The sequence below is a fragment of the Neophocaena asiaeorientalis genome, unplaced genomic scaffold, assembly GCF_003031525.2.
Source record: "Neophocaena asiaeorientalis asiaeorientalis breed wild unplaced genomic scaffold, Neophocaena_asiaeorientalis_V1.1 scaffold418, whole genome shotgun sequence".
Taxonomy (NCBI): Eukaryota; Metazoa; Chordata; class Mammalia; order Artiodactyla; family Phocoenidae; genus Neophocaena; species Neophocaena asiaeorientalis.
The window spans coordinates 1672039-1694939 of NW_020175731.1; the positions used below are offsets into that span (position 1 = coordinate 1672039).

The 22901-nt window shown below is 39.7% G+C and overlaps 1 protein-coding gene across 2 annotated transcripts in view; it reads right to left on the minus strand.

Moving 5' to 3' along the window:
* RFX4 (regulatory factor X4) overlaps window positions 1-22901 on the minus strand; it is a 164511-nt gene that overhangs the window by 43800 nt on the left and 97810 nt on the right. For both annotated transcript variants that reach the window (XM_024732164.1, XM_024732163.1), the window contains 3 exons: window positions 21071-21234; window positions 3216-3316; window positions 1143-1201 (listed from right to left, as the gene is read on the minus strand). In XM_024732164.1, the coding sequence (XP_024587932.1) occupies window positions 1143-1201; window positions 3216-3316; window positions 21071-21234 (324 nt within the window). The remainder of the gene's footprint in view (window positions 1-1142; window positions 1202-3215; window positions 3317-21070; window positions 21235-22901) is intronic.

Here is a 22901-nt window from a genome sequence, read left to right on the forward strand (position 1 = left end):
GTTCCTGGCCTGGAGTCTTCCTTCAGGCCACTCTAACTAGAGACCCTTCCCCCTCCCACCTTGACCTTGAGTAACCCACACCAACCCAGAACCAACAATATAAGGGAGAGGTTACAAACCCGAACACATAAACAAGGTAGGCAGGTGAAGTGCATGAGTGTGGTGGGCCAAGTGTAAGAGAAAGCGGAGGTGATGAGAGGACCCTGCCTGCTAGAGAAAAGCTCGGCCCATCCAGCTGGTTATTGCCCCGGGGAAATTAGCTCTGGGGTTGCCAGCTCTTACAATTTTTCTACAGAAAATGTGGGTGTTTAGTTGTCATCTCCTAGTTTCAACTGTTAGTGACTAAGTAAAAAAAATTTTTTGAACATATGCCAATCAAACAAAAATAACCCCACACATCTGCGGGCCAGATTTGACCTGCAGACACCAGTTTGTCCCCTGGGCTTTAAGGTCATTAACAGTTTAATGAATGTTAATGGCCTGCCTTAACAGACTTAGATTCCCTTCCTTGAGGTTCAAAATGAACAGAAATGCAAAACTTTATGCCATCAGTTAGAACTACAGAGCTACAGCGGGATCTTCCACTTTTTACTGCACGTATATACTTTCATTAATTAAAAAAATTTTTTTAATAGTAAGCAAATGTCACTTTTGTGCTAAAAAGAACAGAAACCTGGGGAAAAAACAAAATTGGGGTGATTTTGCACCCCCTAGGCTACACATGGCAATGGCTGGAGACATTCTTGACTGTCGCAACCAAAGTGGTACTTGGGGGGTGGGTGGTCTTACTGGCATCTAGTGGGTAGAGCAAAGCAACTCCCCACAACAAAGAATTACCCAGCCCAAAAAGGCAACAGTGGCTGAGAAACCCCGATGTACTTAAGCAAAACACAAAACTTGTGGACCTAGAATATATGAAAGGTTAATGGGGAAATGATGTCAGAAATTATTCTGTGTGTTACTTGAAACTATTTAGTGATTGGCTAGTGTTTCAATTCCTTATCTGTAGAAATTTAAGATAATGGTGAGAGTGTACTATTAAACAACCATACCCTGACAGATCCTCTCCAGAGTTATTGTGGATTTGCCTTTCATTTTCAATGACTTAGCAGTAGTTAGAACATATAACACAGGACAGCTACCTGGCAAAGGTGATTTAGTGATGTTTGTCGTCTCAGAATTTGGGAAAATCTTCTCGACACTGCAAGAAGAAAAGAGTGAGTATGACATATTTTATGCTTTATGGTCCGACCTTGGATTTTCCGCAGGCCGATTTCAAAAAGTAGCTTCCTTGTTTGCCTAACTTTGTCACTGTCCAACCCTGTTTTCTGCACCCACTGGCAAAACCCTGCATTTGCTTCTTTGTTCTCCCATATGGACAACTATTTCCTAAGATGGCGATATTTGGGGTACATATTTCAAAGTTGCCCACACTCCACACTGGCAGGTGTGAGAAACTGTGGCGTCAATCAACCGTGAGTAAAAGCAATTATTTACTTGTCTTTCATTTCGCTAATTGCAAGCTCAATCACTTCTCCCCATAAATAATTGCAGGAATCAAGTGGAAGCTTTGAAGAAGGCCCTTTAAAAAGTAGTATATCTACTAGGAAACCTTGATTGAGCAGGGTTGCTTCTAGGATAGAACCCTGGGCGGCACCTTGAATGTGGCTTTGCATTCATAATCTGTCGTTTTCATCCAACAGTCTCCACGACCTATTTGTATGGATGATCCTGGGTCCTATGCTGACATAATAGGCTGATGCTTTGAAGTGGGGTGATCTTATATCTGTAGGTTTCGAAGCAGACAAGCCATGTGCCAGCCCAAGGTCTTCATCCTTACAGAGTCCTTTGGAGAGGTGTATGTCTCCACTCCTTGCACGTTCTCGAAGTGCACCCCCAAGGCTCCCTGGGGAGAGTGGGCGCCTCCAGGCTCCCATAGGTGGCAGGTCCGACAAACCTCCTGGCTTCGGACTTTCAACAGATTTGCTTTGCCAGCGTAATTAAAATGGACACGGGGCATTCTTCTCATTAATTTCTGAACTGGTCAAGAAACAATCAGAAATTTCCCTGGGATTATTCTAATTTGTACTCAGAACCAGCTTGGTTGGAAAAATAGGGCATGGGGTGGAGGAAGGGGGGGGCAGGTGGAGTCGGGGGACAGATGAACTTCTAATTTTCCAGGCCGATCAATCGTTAATCCTTCTCCTTAATTACTTTTTCTTTAACTTTGTGATGTGGAATTTAGTGCTCATGCAAAGAAAAGAACTGAGAGCCGTGAAATAAAGCAGGCTTTATCAATAGGTGATGGGCACGGCAGGCGGCCTCAAAGCACGTCTGAAAGGGCCCCCTTTGCCTGTGGAGAGAGGGTAATTTGATCTCCTTCATTTTCCTTGCTGGTACTTATTGCGGGCAAGCATGGCCAGCTGTATTCAAATAGGGTTTTAAGAAACATATATCTTAAAACTTTATTTGGCTTAACATCATCTCACCTTGGCTTAATAGCACGTGAGACTTCCCACAAGTAAAGACACATCGAGACAGAGAAATAGGACCAGTTTTCTCAGGCAAAATGAATGCTGGGGAATGAGTGGTGATGCTCAGCAGAGAAAAGATTCACAGTCCGAATCCCCCATGAGAAATATTAATTTTGCTTTCTCATTAGGCAGAGAATTAAATAGATGAAGCCCTGAAGCTCTTGTCTGTCTTCTATTACCCCCACTTTGTGGACAGGAGCTTCGGGGAAATCTCCATTTTAGGGTCAGATAGGCGTGAGTTTGACTCCTGGCCCCTAATTACCATCTGTGTATCTGTGTGGCTTTGGCGAAGTTTCTTTGCCTCTCGGCGCTTCACCTGTAGAAGAGGGATACTGTTTCCTACGTTGCAGAGATGGGTGAGGATTAAATGGGATAAGGAGTGTGGTGGTGACAGCAGAAACTCTGGCATCAAACAGACCTAGGGGCCAATCCTGCCTCTGCTGCTTACTTCCTCTCTAAACCTGTTTCATTTTCTGTAAAGGAGAGGTGTGCCACCCATAATAAACATTTTGTGAGGATTAACAAAGTTAACGCATGGAAAGTGCTAAGCATGATAGTTGGTGCTTTGTAGGCATCAGTACATTGTTAGCTATTATTATTATTTTATTAACAACCCATGTAAAATACCTGGCACTAAAATGTTACCCTCCCTTCCCCCCTGCTCCCAAACTTCATACTTACATTCAAACTTGATGTTTCGTAAATTTTCTGGGAGGTCATGGAGAGCCACTTTTAGCCACTCATCCAGCTGTTTGGCAAACTTTCGGATCACCTGAGTTAAGCTAGAAAGAGAAATGACACATGCTAGGTGCCTTGTGTGTTGCCCAGTCCTCCCCACAGGCCCCTATAGAGTCTTATTTCCTCTGATGGTGTTTTGACTGCAACCATTAGGCGCCACTGAAAGCAGCAACTCAGGGACAGGGTCAGCAGTCCATGCCCTGTGGAGAGCTGGTGGGTCTGAGAAGGGCGTGGACAGAATGTGCTCTGGTGCCCACGCTGGTCGACAAGGGAGACACAGCATACACAGGTGTGGGGAAAAGCCCACTGCGATGCTTGGCATCATCCAGAACCCTGTCTGCGAGTAAGACACCATCCTTCGTGTTTTTGAAGAGGCTTGTGGGAGGGGTGATGACAGTGGACAGTGGGCCTGAGAGCACCGTTTGCAACTGGCCTCTCCTCCTCATGCTGCTCAGTCTTGTTGGAGCTCCCCAGGCGGGCAGGAACCCCATCTGCAGCCTACCGCCACGCCAGCCCACACAGCAGGGACTCAGGCTTACTAAAATGTTTGCCTCTTGGTAGGAACTGGGAAGCAAGAGTACATTTTTAAACTGACAAACAACCCTGACACAGACCTGGAAGCCATGTCAGATTTGGAAAGTCAAGGACTGTTTGGGGGCAGGAGGTGGGGCGGGGGAGGGCTAGAGGGGTGAAGGGTTGAGGGGGCAGTTGGTTGCAATATGAGATGGGAATCTGGAGTCGAGGAAACATTAAGCACCATTTTCAGGCTCTCCCCATCAAAATCATCTGCTCATCACCATAGGTCCGGTGTCCTCCATGAGGTCCTCCTCCTTAGTCATGCCTGCCACAAGGACCTCTCCCCAGCCTCACCATCCACACCATCCTTGCCTTCCACCAACACTGCCTACCCTGCTCTCATTCAGTCCCCATCGGATTCTCCCGCTAGCTAAGCAGTCCTAACTGTGTTCCCCTGCTCACTCACTCTTTCCTTTTCCATGACTTACTACAACCCTCTCCGTGTTCCTCACACTTCCAAACCCCCACCTCGCCCCTCTCCACCAGCAGGTGGCACCACCTCCTACTCCTCAGGGAAAACACCCCGAAGAAGTCAGCCTACCTGACAGAATCAAGGAGCCAGCCCACCTCTTCCCCTCCTGCCTTCTCAGGAACCTTCCGCCGCTGACTGCTCCTTCTGCTGCATATTCACCGTCTCCTCTATCTTGATCATTCCTCTTGTCACGTTAACATGTTCAAAAATGTCTCACCTTAACAACAAAAGACCGTCTTCTTTCCTCACTCTACCTCCTCAAGCTACTATCCTCTTTCTTCCACTTCACAGACATACTTCTTCAGAGTTGGCTAGACTCTCCGTCTCCTCTTCACCTCCCATTCACTCCTCACCTCACTCCTGTACCTCCTCCGCCTACAAAGCTCCCACCCAGGCGGCGACTTCCATCCATGACACAAACCCATAGACTCATTTCGGTCCTCACATTGCTTGACATCTGGCAGCATTCGGCTCCGTTAGCCCTTCCTCCTTTTGGAAATGTTTACTTCACTTGGCATTTGTGACCCCTCCACCTTCTGGCTACTTCTCCCCAGTCACAAAGCTCAGCCCCCTCTACCTGGCCATTACATCGTCCAGTTCTTCCAAGTCTAGTCCTGGGCCCTCTCTTATCACACTGTATTCCTTCCTTGGATAGTTTCTCCATGCCCACAGCTTCAGTCACCACCTCTAGAACTCTGGACCAACTGCATGCAGGACACATCCATTTCAAAGCCCCAAAAGGTCCATCGAACTAAATATGTCCAAACAGAATTCATCATTTCCCCATCAGACCTGGTTCTTTTCTGTGGTCTCTATTTCAGGGTGCACTCTACTTTGTTGAGTTTTGTTTTTAACATTTTTATTATGAAAAACTTCAAACCTTCAAATACCCATGACCCAGCATCAATAATTAGCAACATTTTGCCAGTTTAATTTACCACATGCTTCTTTTTCTTTTCTAGAGTGTTTTAAGTGAATTCAAGATGTTATGCATTTCTGACAAGTTTTAAATATGTATTTATATATGTACATACATGAGCAAACACTTAAAACCACCATGCCATTGTTATACCCAACAGAATGAATAGTAGTTCCTTCATATTATCTAACGCTCGGTCTGTACTCAAATTTCTCTATTCCTCTCAAAGACATCTTCTAGTTTGTCTGAATCAGGATCCAAACAAGTTCCACACATTGCATAAAAGATATAATTGCCTTGTTCTATTTCTTAAGCCTTTAAAAAAAATTCTATTTCATGCCATTGATTTATTGGCAACATCATGTTATTTGCTCCATGGAATGCCCCACATTCTGATTTGGTTGATTTCTTCCTTGTAGTGACACTTAACTGTTCATTTATCCTGTGTGCTTCCTATAAACCGGGCACAAAAGGAGGAAAAAAAGAAACAAAAGCTGAAGGAACTAACAGAAAACAACTAGCAAGATAGAATATTTTAATCCAACCATGTAAATTAATTACATTAAATATAAAGGTCTAGACATAGCAACTAAAAATTAGAAACTGTCATATTGGATAAAAAAACAAGACCTCATTATATGTTGAGAATATGAAATCTACTTTAAGTATAAAGACATAGAGTAACGGAGTGGAAAAAAGATATATCATGCAAACACTAATAAAAAAAAAAAAGCTGGAGGGGCTTCCCTGGTGGCGCAGTGGTTGAGAGTCCGATGCAGGGGACGTGGGTTCGTGCCCCGGTCCGGGAGGATCCCACATGCCGCACAGCGGCTGGGCCCGTGAGCCATGGCCGCTGAGCCTGCGCGTCCGGAGCCTGTGCTCCGCAATGGGAGAGGCCACAATAGTGAGAGGCCCACGTACCGCAAAAAAAAAAACAAAAAAAAAAAACAAAAAAAAGAGCTGGAGTCGCTATCTTACTAATCAAAGTAAACTTCTGAACAAGAAATATTACCAGTGATAAAGAAAGGTTTTACATTATGAAAAGCAGGCAATTCATCAAGAAGTCACAACAATCTTAATGTGTATGTACTTAATAGAGCTTCAAAATACACGAAGCAAAAACTGAAAGAAGTAAAAAACCAAATAGACAAATCCACAATTATTGTTAGAGACATCTATATTCCTCTCTTGGTAAACAATAGAACAAATGGACAGAAAATCAACAAGGGCATAGAAAACATAAAAAATGCTAACAATAAACGACCTAATTGACATTTATAGAACATTCCACCATATGAGAGCAGAATATACAGTCTTTTCAAGTACACATGGAATATTCACCAACATATTCTGGGCCACCAGACAAGTCTCAAAAAAGTGTGAAAGAACTGATACAATACAACATATGTAACCTGACTATAAGAAAATTAAACTAGAAATAACAGAAAGATATGTCAAAAATCCTGAAATATTTGGAAATTAAACAACTCACTTCTAAATAACACATGAGTCAGAAAGAAAGTCACAAGGGAAAATATTTTAATTGAATTAAAATGAAAACATAACATCAAAATTTGTGGGATACAGCTAAGCAGTGATTAGAGGAAATTTTATAGCATTAAATGCTTTATTAGGAAAGTAGAAAGATTTATAATCAATGACCTAAGCTTCCACTTAAAGAAAATTAAAAAAGAAGAGTATATTATACTCAAAGCAAGAACAAAAGATAAAAGCATATATCGATAATATTGAAAACAGAAAAACAGTAAGAAACCAAAGAAATCAGAGAAACTAAATGATGGCTTTTGGAGAAGATTAATAACATTGATGACCAACAAAAAGAAAACATGATATAAACTACCCACATCAGGAATGAAAAAAGGGACATCACTACAGATCCTACAGATATTCAAAGGATAATAAGGAAATACTATGAACACGTTTAAGCTCACGGATTTAAAATTTTAGATAAAATTCTATACAAACTCTTACAGAAAAAGGAAGAGAGGGACTCATTTTATGAGGCCAGGATTACCCTGATACCTAAACCAGAAGACACTAAAAGAAAATAAAACTAAAGATCAATAACTCTCATGAATGTAAATCCTCAACAAAATATTAGCAATTCAGATGTAGCAATTATACATATGTATGAAACTATCATGACCAAGCGAGTTTATCCTGAGGATGAAAGCCTGTTTCAATATTTGAAAGTCAAACAATGTAACCCACCTTATTAACAAACTAAAGAAGAAAAACCATATGATGATCTTGGTACAAAAAAGCTTTTAACAAAATTCAAAATCTTTTCATGATAAAAATTCTCAACAAACTAGAAATGGAAAGGAATTTCTCCAACCTGATAAAGTGCATCCATAAAAAAAACCTATGGCTAGTATCGTTTTTATAACGAATACTGAATGCTTTTCCTTAAGATCAGGGAAAATGCAAAAATGCCACCCCTACTTAAATGGGGACATCATTTGAGAGGTGCAATAAGACAGGGGGAGAAAAGAGTATACACATTGCAAATCAAGACATACAAGTGTCTTTATTCCTAGAATACATGATTATACTCATAGAAAATCCCAAAGAATGTACAAAAAAGCTATTAGTCAGTGAGTTTAATAGGATCTCATACAAGATCAACAAACAAAAATCAATCATTTTTCTTCAACTATCAATGAACAACTGGAAACTGAACGTAAAAAATAGTAGCATTTACAATAGCACCAAAACCCACAAAATAATTAGATATAAACCTAGCAAGACATGTACAAAATCTATTTGCTAAAAACTCCAGAACTATGAAACACCAATGAAGAATATTAAAGAGGACCTAAATAGACGGAGAGATATACCACATTCATGGATTGGAAGACACAATATAGTTAGGATGTCAATTCTTTCAAAATTTATCTATAGATTCAATATAATCCTAAACAAAATTTCACAGAACTTTTTGCAGATTCTATGAACTTAATATGCAGAAGCAAAGGAACAGTTTTGAAAGAGAAGAGCAAAGTTGGAGCACCCATTCTAACTGACTTTAAGACTTACTACAAAGCCACAGTCATCAGAACAGTGTGATATTGGTGAAAGGAGGACATATAAAAGAAAGGAACAGAATTGAGAGTCCAGAAATACACACACACACACACACACACACACACACACACACACACACACAGCCAAGTAAGTTCCCACAAAACTTCAATGTAATTCAATAAATAAAAGTTAAGTCTTTTTAACAATTGGTGCTAGAATATTTGGACTTTCATCTGCAAAAAGCAGAAATGAACCTTTATCCCTACACCTTACACCATATGGAAAACTCAAAATGAACCAATGTAAAGTCTAAAAAATTATGTAAAAATTGTAAAACCTAAAACATCTAGAACATAATCTAGGGAAAAACTGTGACCTTTCTTGGCAAATGATTATTAGATATAACACCAAAAGCAAAATCCACATCATAAAATATTGATAGACTGAACTTCACCAAAAGTTGAAAATTCTGCTCCTCAAGTGATAATTGTGTATAACGTGAAAAGCCAAGCAAAGATTGAAAGAAAATAGTTTCAAAATACAACTCTGGAAAAGAACTGTACCCAGAAAACATAAAGAATTCTGCAACATCCATTTATGATAAAAACTCTCTGGAAGGTGGGCATAGAGGGTACATACCTCAACATAATAAAGGTCATATATGACAAACCCATAGCTAATATCATACTCAATGGTGAAAAGCTGAAAGCATTTCCTCTAAGATCAGGAACAAGACAAGGATACCCACTCTTGCCACTTCTATTCAACACAGTTTTGGAAGTCCTAGCCACAGCAATCATACAAGGAAAAGAAATAAAAGGAATCCAAATTGAAAAGGAAGAGTAAAACTGTCATTTTGCAGATGACATGACACTATACATAGAAAATCCTAAAGACAACACCAGAAAACTCCTAGAGGTCATCAATGAATTTGGTAAAGTTGCAGGATACAAAATTAATGCACAGAAGTCTCTTGCATTTCTACACACTAACAACAAAATAGCATGAAGAGAAATAAAGAAAATGATCCCATTTACCATCACAACAAAAAGAATAAAATACCTAGGAATAAACCTACCTAAGGAGGCAAAAAACCTGTACTCTGAAAACTATAAGATGCTGATGAAAGAAATTGAAGATGACACAAAGAGATGGAAAGATTTACTGTGTTCTTGGACTGGAAGAATCAGTAATGTTAACATGGCCATACTACCCAAGGTAATCTACAGATTCAATGCAATTCCTATCAAAATACCCATGACATTTTTCACAGAACTAGAACAAATAATCCTAAAGTTTATATGGAACTGAAAAAGATCCAGAATTGTCAAAGTAAACCTGAGAAAAAAGAAAAAAGCTAGAGGTGTAACCCTTCCAGATTTCAGACTATACTACAAAGCTACAGTAATCAAAACAGTATGATACTGGCACAAAAACAGACACATAGTTCAACAGAACAGAATAGAAAGCCCAGAATAAACCTATGCACTTATGATCAATTAACCTACAACAAAGGAGGCAAGAATATACATTGGAGAAAAGATGTTCTCTTCAATAAGTGGTGCTGGGAAAACTGGATAGCTACATGTAATGAAATTAGAACATTCTCTAACACCATATACAAAAATAAACTCAAAATGGATTAAAGACCTAAATGTAAGACAGATACTATAAAACTACTACAAAAACATAGGCAGAACATTCTGTGACATAAATGGCAAAAAAATGTTTTTGATCTGTCTCCTAGAGTAATGGAAACAAAAGCAAAAATAAATAAATGGGACCCAATTAAACTTAAAAGCTTTTGCACAGCAAAGGAAACCATAAAGAAAATGAAAAGACAACCTATGGAATGGGAGAAAATATTTGCAAACGATGCAACCAACAGGGCTTGATTTCCAAAACATACAAATAGCTCATATAGCTCAACAACAAAAAAAACCAAACAACCCAATCAAAAAATGGGCAGAAGACCTAAACAGACATTTCTCCAAAGAAGACATACAGATGGCCAAATAGGCACATGAAAAGATGCTCAACATCGCTAATTATTAGAGAAATTCAAATCAAAACTACAGTGAGGTACCACCTCACACCAGTCAGAATGGCCATCATTAAAAAGCCTACAGATAACAAATTCTGGATAAGGTGTGGAGAAAAGGGAACCCTCATACACTGTTGATGAGAATGTAAATTGGTGCAGCCACTACAGAAAACAGTATGGAGGTTCCTCAGAAAACTAAAAATAGAATTACCGTATGATCCAGCAATCCCACTCCTGGGCATATATTCAGACAAAACTATAATTCGCAAAGATATATGCACCCCTATGTTCACAGCAGCACTATTTACAATAGCCAAGACATGGAAACAACCTACATGTCCACTGACAGATGAATGGATAAAGAAGTTGTGGTACATATACACAATGGAATACCACTCAGCCATAAAAAAAGATTGAAATAATACCATTTGCAGCAACATGGATGCAACTAGAGATTATCATACTAAGTGAATTAAGCCAGACAAAGACAAATGCCATATGATATGTATATATGGAATCTGAAATATGGTACAAATGAACCTACCTACAAAACAGAAACAGATTCACAGACGTAGAAGTTGCCAAGGGAGAGGAGGAGTAGGAGAGGGATGGACTGGAGTTTGGACTTAGTAGATGCAAACTATTACATATAGAATGGATAAACAACAAGGTCCTACTGTATAGCACAGGGAACTATACTCGATATCCTGGGATAAACCATAATGCAAAAGAATATTAAAAAAGAATGTATATATGTGTATAACTGAGTCACTTTGCTGTACAGCAGAAATTAACACAACATTGTAAATCAACTATACTTCAATTTAAAAAAAAAACAAATTACTGTTACACACAACAACATGGATTATGCTAAGTGAAGTGAGGCATACTCAAAAGGCTACTTACCATGTGATTCCATTTATATAAGATTCTGGAAAAGGTAAAAGTATAAGCACAGAAAATAAATGAGTGATTGCCAGGGGCTGCCAGTGGGGAGAGGCACTGACAAAATAGGCGAAGTTTTTGAAGTGATGAAACTATTTTATATTTTGTTGTATACACTAAAAATGATGAATGTTAATGAATATAAGGTATACTTCAATAAACTTGAATTTAAAAAATAAAATTAAATTAAAAGCTATAAAATATAAATAATAATATAAAATAAACTGATAGAACTAAGAACAAAAGTATCTGTTGTATCAATAAATGTATATGGGCTGGACTTACCTTATAAGAGAAAAATATCAGATTGGATAATAAAACAAATTCTAATGGTTCTGTATACAAGTGAGTTATAAAGGTTAAAAATAAGAGTGGGCAAATGTATTCCCTCAGATGAAAACAAAAAGAAAATAGAGGTCATGATTTCAATATCGGACAAATTAAATTCTGGGCCAAAAAAAATTAAATGAGACTTTATAATGCTAAGAGTGCAATTTACAATGAAGATGTTGTAATTCATAAGGAAGGTATTACAACTCACACTGAAGACGAAGCAATTACAAATATCAAAGCACTAACATTCAAAAACAAAATAATAGGAAATACAAGGTGAAATATGTTGGCACACATTAGAAATCAGTCTTTAACTTACTAACCTTTCTCAGTCCATAACAGTCTAAGTGGACAAACACTAAGACAACACAAGAACTAAATAACAATAAATTTGGTCCAAATACATATATGTCAAAAAGTCTGTATGAAGATACAGAGTACTTCTTCAAGTGTAACAAAACTGACTATATATTAGACAACAAAATCTAAGCACAGTCTGAAAAGAAGAAATAGTTCAGAAAACAGTCTAATCACAAAGCAGTACAGTTAAAATGAACAACATAACCAGGAAATAATAGCTCCAAACAACTGGATATTTTTAAATGCTCTATTTAAATTCTTAGGACAAGAAGGAACTCCAAATCAATGTGGCAAAATATCTAGAAAATAACAGTATTAAAATATTACATATCAAAACCTATGAGATAGGGCTTCCCTGGTGGCACAGTGGTTGAGAGTCTGCCTGCTGATGCAGGGGACACAGGTTCGTGCCCCGGTCCGGGAAGGTCCCACATGCCGCGGAGCGGCTGGGCCTGTGAGCCATGGCCGCTGAGCCTGCCTGTCCAGAACCTGTGCTCTGCAACGGGAGAGGCCACAACAGTGAGAGGCCCGCATACCACAAAACAAACAAAAACAAACAAACAAAAAAAACCTATGAGATAAAGCTAAAATAGTGCTCAAAGGAAAAAGCCGAGCCTGAAATACTTATGTTACTAACCAAAAGTAAAAGAAAGTACATAGGGACTTCCCTGGGGATGCTGTGGTTAAGAATCCACCTGCCAGACTTCCTTGGTGGCACAGCGGTTAGGAATCCGCCTGCCAATGCAGGGGACATGGGTTCAAGCCCTGGTCTAGGAAGATCCCACAGCTGCAGAGCAATTAAGCCAGTGAGCCACAACTGCTGAGCCCACATGCTGCAACTACTGAGCCTGTGTGCTGCAACTACTGAAGCCCATGTGCCTAGAGCCTGTGCTCCTCAAGAGAAGCCACCATGATGAGAAGCCTGCGCACCACAATGAAGAGTAGCCTCCGCTCGCCGCAACTAGAGAAAGCCCGTGCACAGCAACGAAGACCCAACATAGCCAAAAAAAAAAAAAAGAAAGAAAAAAAATTCAGAAAGAAAAAGAAAGTAAATACATCAAACATCTATTTTTTGGTCAATTTTTTTGGTCACTGATATAACCCAACTTCCTAGATCTGAGTCAGACACATAGGAGGCACTCAATAAATATGTGTTGAATAAATGAGTAACAGAGTAAACTTAAGAAAGGAAAAGGAGTTAAAAAAATAAAGGCAGGGCTTCCCTGGTGGCACAGTGGTTGAGAATCTGCCTGCCAATGCAGGGGACACGGGTTTGATCCCTGGTCCAGGAAGACTCCATATGCTGTGGAGCAACTAAGCCCATGCACCACAACTACTGAGCCTGCACTCTAGAGCCCGTGAGCCACAACTACTGAGCCTGCATGCTGCAACTACTGAGGCCCCATGCCTGAAGCCCATGCTCCGCAACAAGAGAAGCCACCACAATGAGAAGCCTGCGCACTGCAACGAATAGTAGTCCACGCTCACTGCAACTAGAGAAAGGCTGCACGCAGCAACAAAGACCCCATGCAGCCAAAAATAAATAAATAAATTTATTTAAAAATAAATTAATTAAAGGTAGAAATTAATATGTTAGAGAAAAAGAAATAATAATAATACCAATAAATATATCCAAGAGCTTTTTCCTTGAAAAAAATTAAACAAATTAGGTAACCTATTCACAAAGAAATGGCAGAAAACACAACTATGCAAACAAAATGCAGTAAAACAGAAATAATCACAGACACAAAGGAAACTCAATGAATCTACAAACCCACTTTGTTCAACACTAAGCAAGTAAATTTAAAGATCTGGAAGAAACTGATAATTTTCTAGGAAAATATAATTTACCAAAACTTACCTCAGAGAAGATAGAAAACCTAAACTGACCAATTACCATAGGAAAAAAAGAAGAAAAATTTCAAAGATTTACTCCCGCAAAACACTCGGCCCAGATGCCTTCAAAGAGAAATTAATTCTGTCTAATCTTCAAGAGCAAATAATTTCAATGCTATTTAAATTGTTTCAGACCTTAGGAAAAAAAGTAGGGGCAGAGGGAACCTTCCAGATTCCTTATATGAAGCAAAAATAACGCTGATACCAACAATTGACAAAGATTCAACAAAAAAGAAAAGTGCAAACCAATCCCACTTCTGACTCCTGATGCAGAAACCCTAAATAAAATAGAAAATAAAATCCTGCAACACATTAAAGAAAATAATAGACTATGAGTAAGTGGGTGTATTCTAGGAATTCAAGAATGGTTCAATATTAGGATATGGATAATATGATCACTTCTATAGATGATGGAAAGCATTGGATAATATGCAACAACCATTCTTCATCAAAAGTTTAATGAAATAAGAAAATACAGATATTCCTTAGCATGATAGAATATCTCATTCTTAATCCAAAGCCAGCATCATGTTTAACCGAGAAACAATAGATGCATTCTCATTAAAGTCAAGAGCTTTTAACATGTTCTTGAGGAATAAGCCAACATAATTAGATGAGAGAAATAAATTAGAAAGACATTTTTAGATAATATAATTCTAAGCCTGGAAAATTTAAGAGAAGCTCCCAAAAGGAATACAACATTAAGATAGTTAAATTTAAAACAGTCAGGTCCAAATATAACACACAGAAACCAATAGCTTTCATATATATAAACAACCACCAGTCAAGAGATATGGAGGAAAAGACTGCATTTACAATAGCAACAAAAAAAAGTAAGAATGAATTTAATTTTAAAAATATATATGATTTACATGAAAAAATATTTACAACATTCCTGAAGGCCACAAAATTTAAGACCAGAATAAATGGCAAGGCAAACAGTGTTCTTTTCTAGAAATTCTCAATACCATAAAGATGTAATTCTCCCTAAATTAATCTATAAGTGTAATGTAATCCCAATGAACATACATATATTTATATATAAATTTTTATATGTATATAAATACTTAAATAGACAAACTGATGCTAAAGTACTTAATATGGAAAAATAAGAGACAATAATAGGAAAATTCTACAAACAGATGTAAGTATGAGGAGTTGCCTATCAAATATTAAAATATGTTTAGAAGTGCAAAGCTTAAAGACAGCGTGACCCTGGAACATGAATATATACAAATATCTATGGTATAGCCTAGCAAGTCTAGAAATAGCACCAATACATATAACATTTACTACATTAAATAGGAGGCACCTCAAATCTGTGACGAAAAAATGGAATAGTTAACATATGTATGGGGATAGGGAGAGCTGTTGGGGAAAAAATGAAGCCATACTTTACATCTTACACAAGGATGAATTCCAAATTGGATAAAAGTTCAAAAGCACAGAATCAAAGCATAAAGTTTGTAGCATAAACCATGGGAAAATTATTTTGTAACCGGAGTGGGAAAGACTTCTAAAACAATGAAACAAAATCCAGAAGCCATAAAAACAAGGACTGATAAATTCAACTACACAAATATATTTTCTGTATGGCAAAACCAAAGGAACAAAATGAGAAAAGATTTGCAACTCTTATTACAGATAAATGGTTAATATTCCTAAAAAATAAAGAGCTCTTAAAAATCAATGAGATAGCCTCATATACCAGAGGGCAGACAGCAGAAGCAAGAAGAACTACAATCCTGCAGCCTGTGGAACAAAAACCACATTCACAGAAAGACAAGATGAAAAGGCAAGGGCTATGTACCAGATGAAGGAAAAAGATAAAACCCCAGAAAAACAACTAAATGAAGTGTAAATAGGCAACCTTCCAGAAAAAAAATTCAGAATAATGAGAGTGAAGATGATCCAGGACCTCAGAAAAAGAATGGAGGCAAAGATCGAGAAGATACAAGAAATGTTTAACAAAGACCTAGAAGAATTAAAGAACAAACAAACAGAGATGAACAATCCAATAAGTGAAATGAAAACTACACTAGAAGGAATCAATAGCAGAATAACTGAGGCAGAAGAATGGATAAGTGACTTGGAAGACAGAATGGTGGAATTCACTGCTGCAGAACAGAATAAAGAAAAAAAAAAAGAAAAGAAATGAAGACAGCCTAAGAGACCTCTGGGACAACATTAAACCCAACAACATTTGCATTACAGGGGTCCCAGAAGGAGAAGAGACAGAGAAAGGACCCGAGAAAATATTTGAAGAGATTATAGTCGAAAACTTCCTTAATATGGGAAAGGAAATAGCTACCCAAGTCCAGGAAGCCCAGAGAGTCCCATACAGGATAAACCCAAGGAGAAACACGCCAAGACACATAGTAATCAAATCGACAAAAATTAAAGACAAAGAAAAATTCTTGAAAGCAGCAAGGGAAAAATGACAAATAACATACAAGGGAACTCCCATAAGGTTAACAGCTGATTTCTCAGCAGAAACTCTACAAGCCAGAAGGGAGTGGCATGATATACTTAAAGTGATGAAAGAGAAGAAACTAAAACCAAGATTACTCTATCTGGCAGGCATCTCATTCAGATTCGATGGAGAAATCAAAAGCTTTACAGACAAGCAAAAGCTAAGAGAATTCAGCACCAGCAAACCAGCTCTACAACAAATGCTAAAGGAACTTCTCTAAGTGGGAAACACAAGAGAAGAAAAGAACCTACAAAAACAAAACCAGAACAATTAAGAAAATGGTCAGAGGAACGTACATATCGATAATTACCTTAAATGTGAATGGATTAAATGCTCCAACCAAGAGACACAGGCTTGCTGAATGGATACAAAAACAAGACCCATATATATGCTGTCTACAAGAGACAGTAAAAGAACTAGAGAAAGAAAAAAAAACAAAACCCAAAGTTAGTAGAAGGAAAGAAATCATAAAGATCAGAGCAGAAATAAATGAAATAGAAACAAAGAAAACAATAGCAAAGATCAATAAAACTAAAAGCTGGTTCTTTGAGAAGATAAAATTGATAAACCATTCACCAGACTCATCAAGAAAAAGAGGGAGAGGACTCAAATCATTAAAACTAGAAATGAAATAGAAGACGTTACAACAGACATCGCAGAAATACAAAGCATCCTAAGAGACTACTATAAGCAACTCTGTGGCAATAAAATGGACAACCTGGAAGAAACGGACAAATTCTTAGAAAGGTATAATCTTCCAAGACTGAACCAGGAAGAAACAGGAAATACGACCAGACCAATCACAAGGCATGAAATTGAAACTGTGATTAAAAATCTTCCAACAAACAAAAGCCCAGGACCAGATAGCTTCACAGGTGAATTCTATCCAACATTTAGGGAAGAGCTAACACTCATCCTTCTCAAAATCTTCCAAACAATTGCGGAGGAAGGAACACTCCCAAACTCATTCTACGAGACCACCATCACCCTGATACCAAAACCAGACAAAGATACTACAAAAAAGGAAAATTACAGACCAATATCACTCATGAATATAAATGCAAAAATCCTTAACAAAATACTAGTAAACCGAATCCAACAACACCTTAAAAGGATCATGCACCATGATCAAGTGGGATTTATCCCAGGGATGCAAGGATTCTTCAATATACGTAAATCAATCAATGTGATACACCATAATAACAAACTGAAGAATAAAAACTGTATGATCATCTCAATAGGTGCAGAAAAAGCTTTTGACAAAATTCAACACCCATTTATGATAAAAACTCTCCAGAAAGTGTGCATAGAGGGAAACTACCTCAACATAATAAAGGCCATATATGACAAACCCACAGCAAATGTCATTCTCAATGGTGAAAACCTGAAAGCATTTCCTCTAAGATCAGTAACAGGACAAGGATGTCCACTCTCACCACTATTATTCAACATAGTTTTGGAAGTCCTAGCCATGGCAATCAGAGAAGAAAAAGAAATAAAAGGAATACAAATTGGAAAAGAAGAAGTAAAACTGTCACTGCTTGCAGATGACATGATACTATACATAGAGAATCCTAAAGATGCCAGCAGAAAACTACTAGAGCTAATCAATGAATTTGGTAAAGTTGCAGGATACAAAATTAATGCACAGAAACCTCTTGCATTCCTATACACTAATGACAAAAAATCTGAAAGAGATATTAAGGAAACACTCCCATTTACCATTGCAACAAAAAGAATAAAATACCTAGGAATAAACCTACCTAGGGAGACAGATGGCCTGTATGCAGAAAACTATAAGACAGTGATGAAATAAATTAAAGATGATACAAACAGATGGAGAAATATACCATGTTCTCGGATTGGAAGAAGCAATACTGTGAAAATGACTATACTACCGAAGCAATCTACAGATTCAATGTAATCCCTATCAAATTACCAATGGCATTTTTTACAGAACTAGAACAAAAAATCTTAAAATTTGTATGGAGACACAAAAGACCCCACTACAAACAAGACAAAAAAACAACCCTCGGGCTTCCCTGGTGGCGCAGTGGTTGAGAGTCCGCCTGCCGATGCAGGGGACATGGGTTCGTGCCCCAGTCCGGGAAGATCCCATGTGCCGCGGAGCGGCTGGGCCCGTGATCCATGGCCACTGAGCCTGCGTGTCCAGAACCTGTGCTCCGCAATGGGAGAGGCCACAACTGTGAGAGGCCCGCATACCGCAAAAACAAAAAACAAAAAACAACCCTCATAATGGGAGAAAATATTTGCACACGAATCAACGGACAAAGGATTAATCTCCAAAATAGATAAACAGCTCATGCAGCTCAATGTTAAAGAAACAAACAATCCAATCCAAAAATGGGCAGAAGACCTAAACTGTTGGTGGGAATGTAAATTGATACAGCCACTATGGAGAACAGTATGGAGGTTCCTTAAAAAACTAAAAATAGAATTACCATATGACCCAGCAATTCCACTACTGGGCCTATACCCAGAGAAAACCACAATTCAAAATGACATATGTACCCCAATGTTCATTGCAGCACTGTTTACAATAGCCAGGTCATGGAAGCAACCTAAATGCCCATCCACAGACAAATGGATAAAGAAGATGTGGTACATATATACAATGGAATGTTACTCAGCCATAAAAAAGAACGAAATTGGGTCATTTGTAGAGACGTGGATGGATCTAGAGACTGTCATACAGAGTGAAGTAAGTCAGAAAGAGAAAAACAAACATCGTATATTAACGCATATATGTGGAACCTAGAAAAATGGTACAGATGAACTGGTCTGCAGGGCAGAAATTGAGACACAGATGCAGAGAAGAAACGTACGGACACCAAGTGGGGAAAGTGGTGGTGGTGGTGGTGTGATGAATTGGGAGAATGGGACTGACATATATACACTAATATGTATAAAGTGGATAACTAATAAGAACCTGGTGTATAAAAAAATAAATAAAATAAAATTTAAAAAAAGAAATCAATGAGAAAAACATCAACTACCAAATAGAAAAATAGTCAAAGAATAAGAACAGAGAGTTCATGGGAAAGAAATAGAAATCACTCTTAAAGACATGAAGAGATATTCAACTCCATTCGTAATAAGATAAATGCAAATTAAAACCTCACTGAGACAAGTTTAAGTCACAGACCCTTTGAACCAGGAATTCAGCCCTTTAGGAATTTATCCTGCACATATACTCTATGTAGTAGGATGAAGGGTTGTTCCCCCCCATAATACGTCCAATTGGAACCCGTGAAGTTGACCTTACATGATAAAAGGGCCTTTGTGGATATGATTAAATTAAGGATCTTGAGATGAAACCTTGGATTAACTGGGTGGGCCTCAAATCCAGTGACAAGTGTCCTTACGGGAGACAGCAAGACACAGAGTGGGAATCAATGTGAAGATGGGAGGCAGAGACTGGAGTGATGCAGCTACAAGCCAAGGAACGCCATGAGAAGCTGTGAGAGAGGCACAGATCAGATCCTCCCTCAAAGTCTCTGCAAAGAACCAACCCTGACAACAACTTGATTTTCGACTTGTGGCCTCCAGAACTGTGAGGGAATACGTTTGTTGTTTTCAGCCACCCAGTTTGTGGTTATTGCCCTAGGAAACTAACAAACTGCACCATGTAAAAGAATGTACTAAAAACATCATTCATCACAGCATTGTAATAGGACAAGATTGGAAACATCAAGACAACTAATTTGACTCAATACGGAGGAACAATATGCAGGTGTGAAAAAGAAAACAAACACCTCTTTATAGACTGATGTAAAATGCTCTCTGTAGCAGTCCCAACAGGAAACAGATGCCACTCAAAACACTAGAGTTTGTTTATAAGGGACAAGTCATAAAGGCGTGGATAGGCATAGGAGAACCCATAAAGGTGACCGCTGCAACCGGGGGTTAGGGTCAGCAGGCTCTCATCCACCTCATGACGAAAGGACAACCTGGAGGGAGAGAGGCGGCCTGGAAGGCAGCAGAGCCCAGTGGAGGTACGTGGCCAGCCGGGGGTGACCTCATAGGGAGGGAGGTAGTGAGGCAATCTCCGGACTTCACTCTCCTCCCTCCCTTTGATGTCCCTTCTGACCCCCTCCCCACCACCAGCTGATCAGGGCTGGAAGGCAGAGGGAAAGGGAGCCCCGTAAGGAGTTCCATGCAGCCCACCCTCCCCACCTACCCCTCACCGGGCAGAAGGCAGCATGGAACACAGCGGAGCCTGCATCTGAAGGGGCACAGAAGCTGCCCAACACAATCTCCAAGACTTGTTTTTTTGAAACAAGGTACAGAACAGCATATGTAGTATGTCATCATTTGAGTAAGAAAAAGTATATGTCATGCACTGGTTACATGTGCATAGCAGATCCGGACGGGGCCCTAAGAAAATGACTGTATTTGATGCTCTGGGGAGAGGACCTGGGTATGTGCGGAAGAAGATTAGGAGACTTTTCACTGTGTAACATATCATCCTTTTTGAATTTTGAATGATAGAAGAGGTTCAAAATGTTAAATTTTATTTATACTGGAAATACTAAATTTTATTTATATTCAAAAATATAAATAAAATTTAATATTTTAAAGTCCAATATTAATGGCCTTTACAAGGGAGGCCCCCAGACAGTGCATGGTTCTATTCAATAAATGAGAAGCAGGAACAATACCTGCTGAGGACAAACCAGCCATGAGGGGATATGAGGAGAAGCGTGCCCACCTGTCAGGTAATGCCTGCAGCACAGTGGGCATCAGCACTCCGGAGATAGCTTTGTAGAGGATGGAGTCACACACGCCGACGATGTTCACCACCGTGGAGGAGCCCAGCACGGGCAGCATGTGGGGCGGCATTCCTTGCCAAAAGTGCAGAAGGAAACTTTGAACCTGTATCAACCCACAGAGAGAAGAACCGTTGAGGTTATACAAGGTCCTCCCAGCAGAGCCTTGGGACTCAGCCAAGGCCAGCCCAGTCAACAGCGCTATTCTCTTCTCCCCTTGCAGCAGCAGAGGCCGTCCCAGCCTGGGTGGCTTACGAGGCCCCGGAAGGTCCTCCTGTCCCAAGTGTTCACCCTGCCCGTCTGGGTGCATGCCCCCTGCTGGAGAAGCACTTGGCCTGGCAGCCTGGGGTCTATCCTGCCCTGGGCGAGAGCAGTAGCCAGTTAACCCATCTGCCCCTTCATGCTGACCGTGGTCTGGGTAAAAAGTTTAAGAAAGGGAAGGTGGGATGTTGCTTCTAAAAAGCTCAGAGCACTACAACTATTCTTTGGGCCTGTTGGTGCCTCGGGGACCCCAGGGTGTTCTGGAAAGGAAGGGAACATTGTGCGAGTTGCTGGTAAGAGGACTGTGTCTAGGAGGAAGAAGAGTAGGTGTCACAGACAGAAGTCTCCTGATACAATCCTGTGCGCCCCCAAAATGGATAAAGTGCAAAGGCCTCTTCGTGGCCAAATTCGACCATTTTCTCAAAGAGCCCTTGGTGCAGCCTTGGCTGGCTAGCGTCATTATGGGACGCTAGACGGTGCCATCTGGACAGTAAGGTACGAGGACACCCAAGCCCAACCACTAGCACAGGACAGAAATCTAGCGGGCACTCAAAATGGAGTTATTGTTATTAATATGAGGATAGCAGGCCCCCTACCCCTGTATCTTCCAGGGTCTGAGTTGGAGGTCAGGGAGAGAGCAGGTAGGGGGTGGGACAAGATAAGGGAAGTGAAGTGACACGGTAGAAGATGGTTATCTGGTATGTATAATAACACTAAAGGTACCTAGACTTCAGCTAACATTGAGGAGTGACTCATCTTAAAGTTAGGGAACAAATAATTGAAGTTTTGTGAATTCTTACAAGCTCAACTTGGTTCCTGTACTATGTATCTTTCTTTCCTCCAAGATGGGCACTCCTGAACCCCTGTGTACAGCACTTCCCACATCCCTGGTTCCCCAAATCAATCCTGACCCAAGGCAGGAGGTCATTTAGTACCCAAGTCTAACACTTTGGAGGTGGTATTGTTAATGGTGTCAGCGTTATGTATTTATTGAGTGCTACTATACGTCAGGAACTTAGCACAGGTTCTCTCAGTTAATACTACAGCTTAGGATCACTGCTCCCATTGTGTAGAGACATTAACTTATTTGTCCAAAGCCAGACAGCAAGTCAAGGGATGGATGAATTTGTCTTTTCACAAATCAGTCTAGTGACTAGTTTGCTCTTCACGTGGGCTTCTACCCCATTCCTGAGACCTATGCCTCTTCTTGGACTGCTGCCCACATCCCAGCTTTCTGCCCCAGCCTGGGGACCTGCAGTTGTCCTTCAATCCCCTCTTAGAAGTAGGGTCTTACTTTCCTTTGACCAGGCTTCCTCTGACCCCAGCTTGGTGACCTGAGCTCAGCCTCGGATGGACAGAATTCCCTGATCCCCACGGCCAGGCTGGAATTCCCAGCGTAAACACTGGATGGGAGCCTTTGGGGGTGAGGAATGAGGAGAAAAGCATGCCCCCTGACTTCCTAGAGGGAAAATGGTAATTTCCAAAGACAGGATCAAAGTGGTAAAGGAGGTC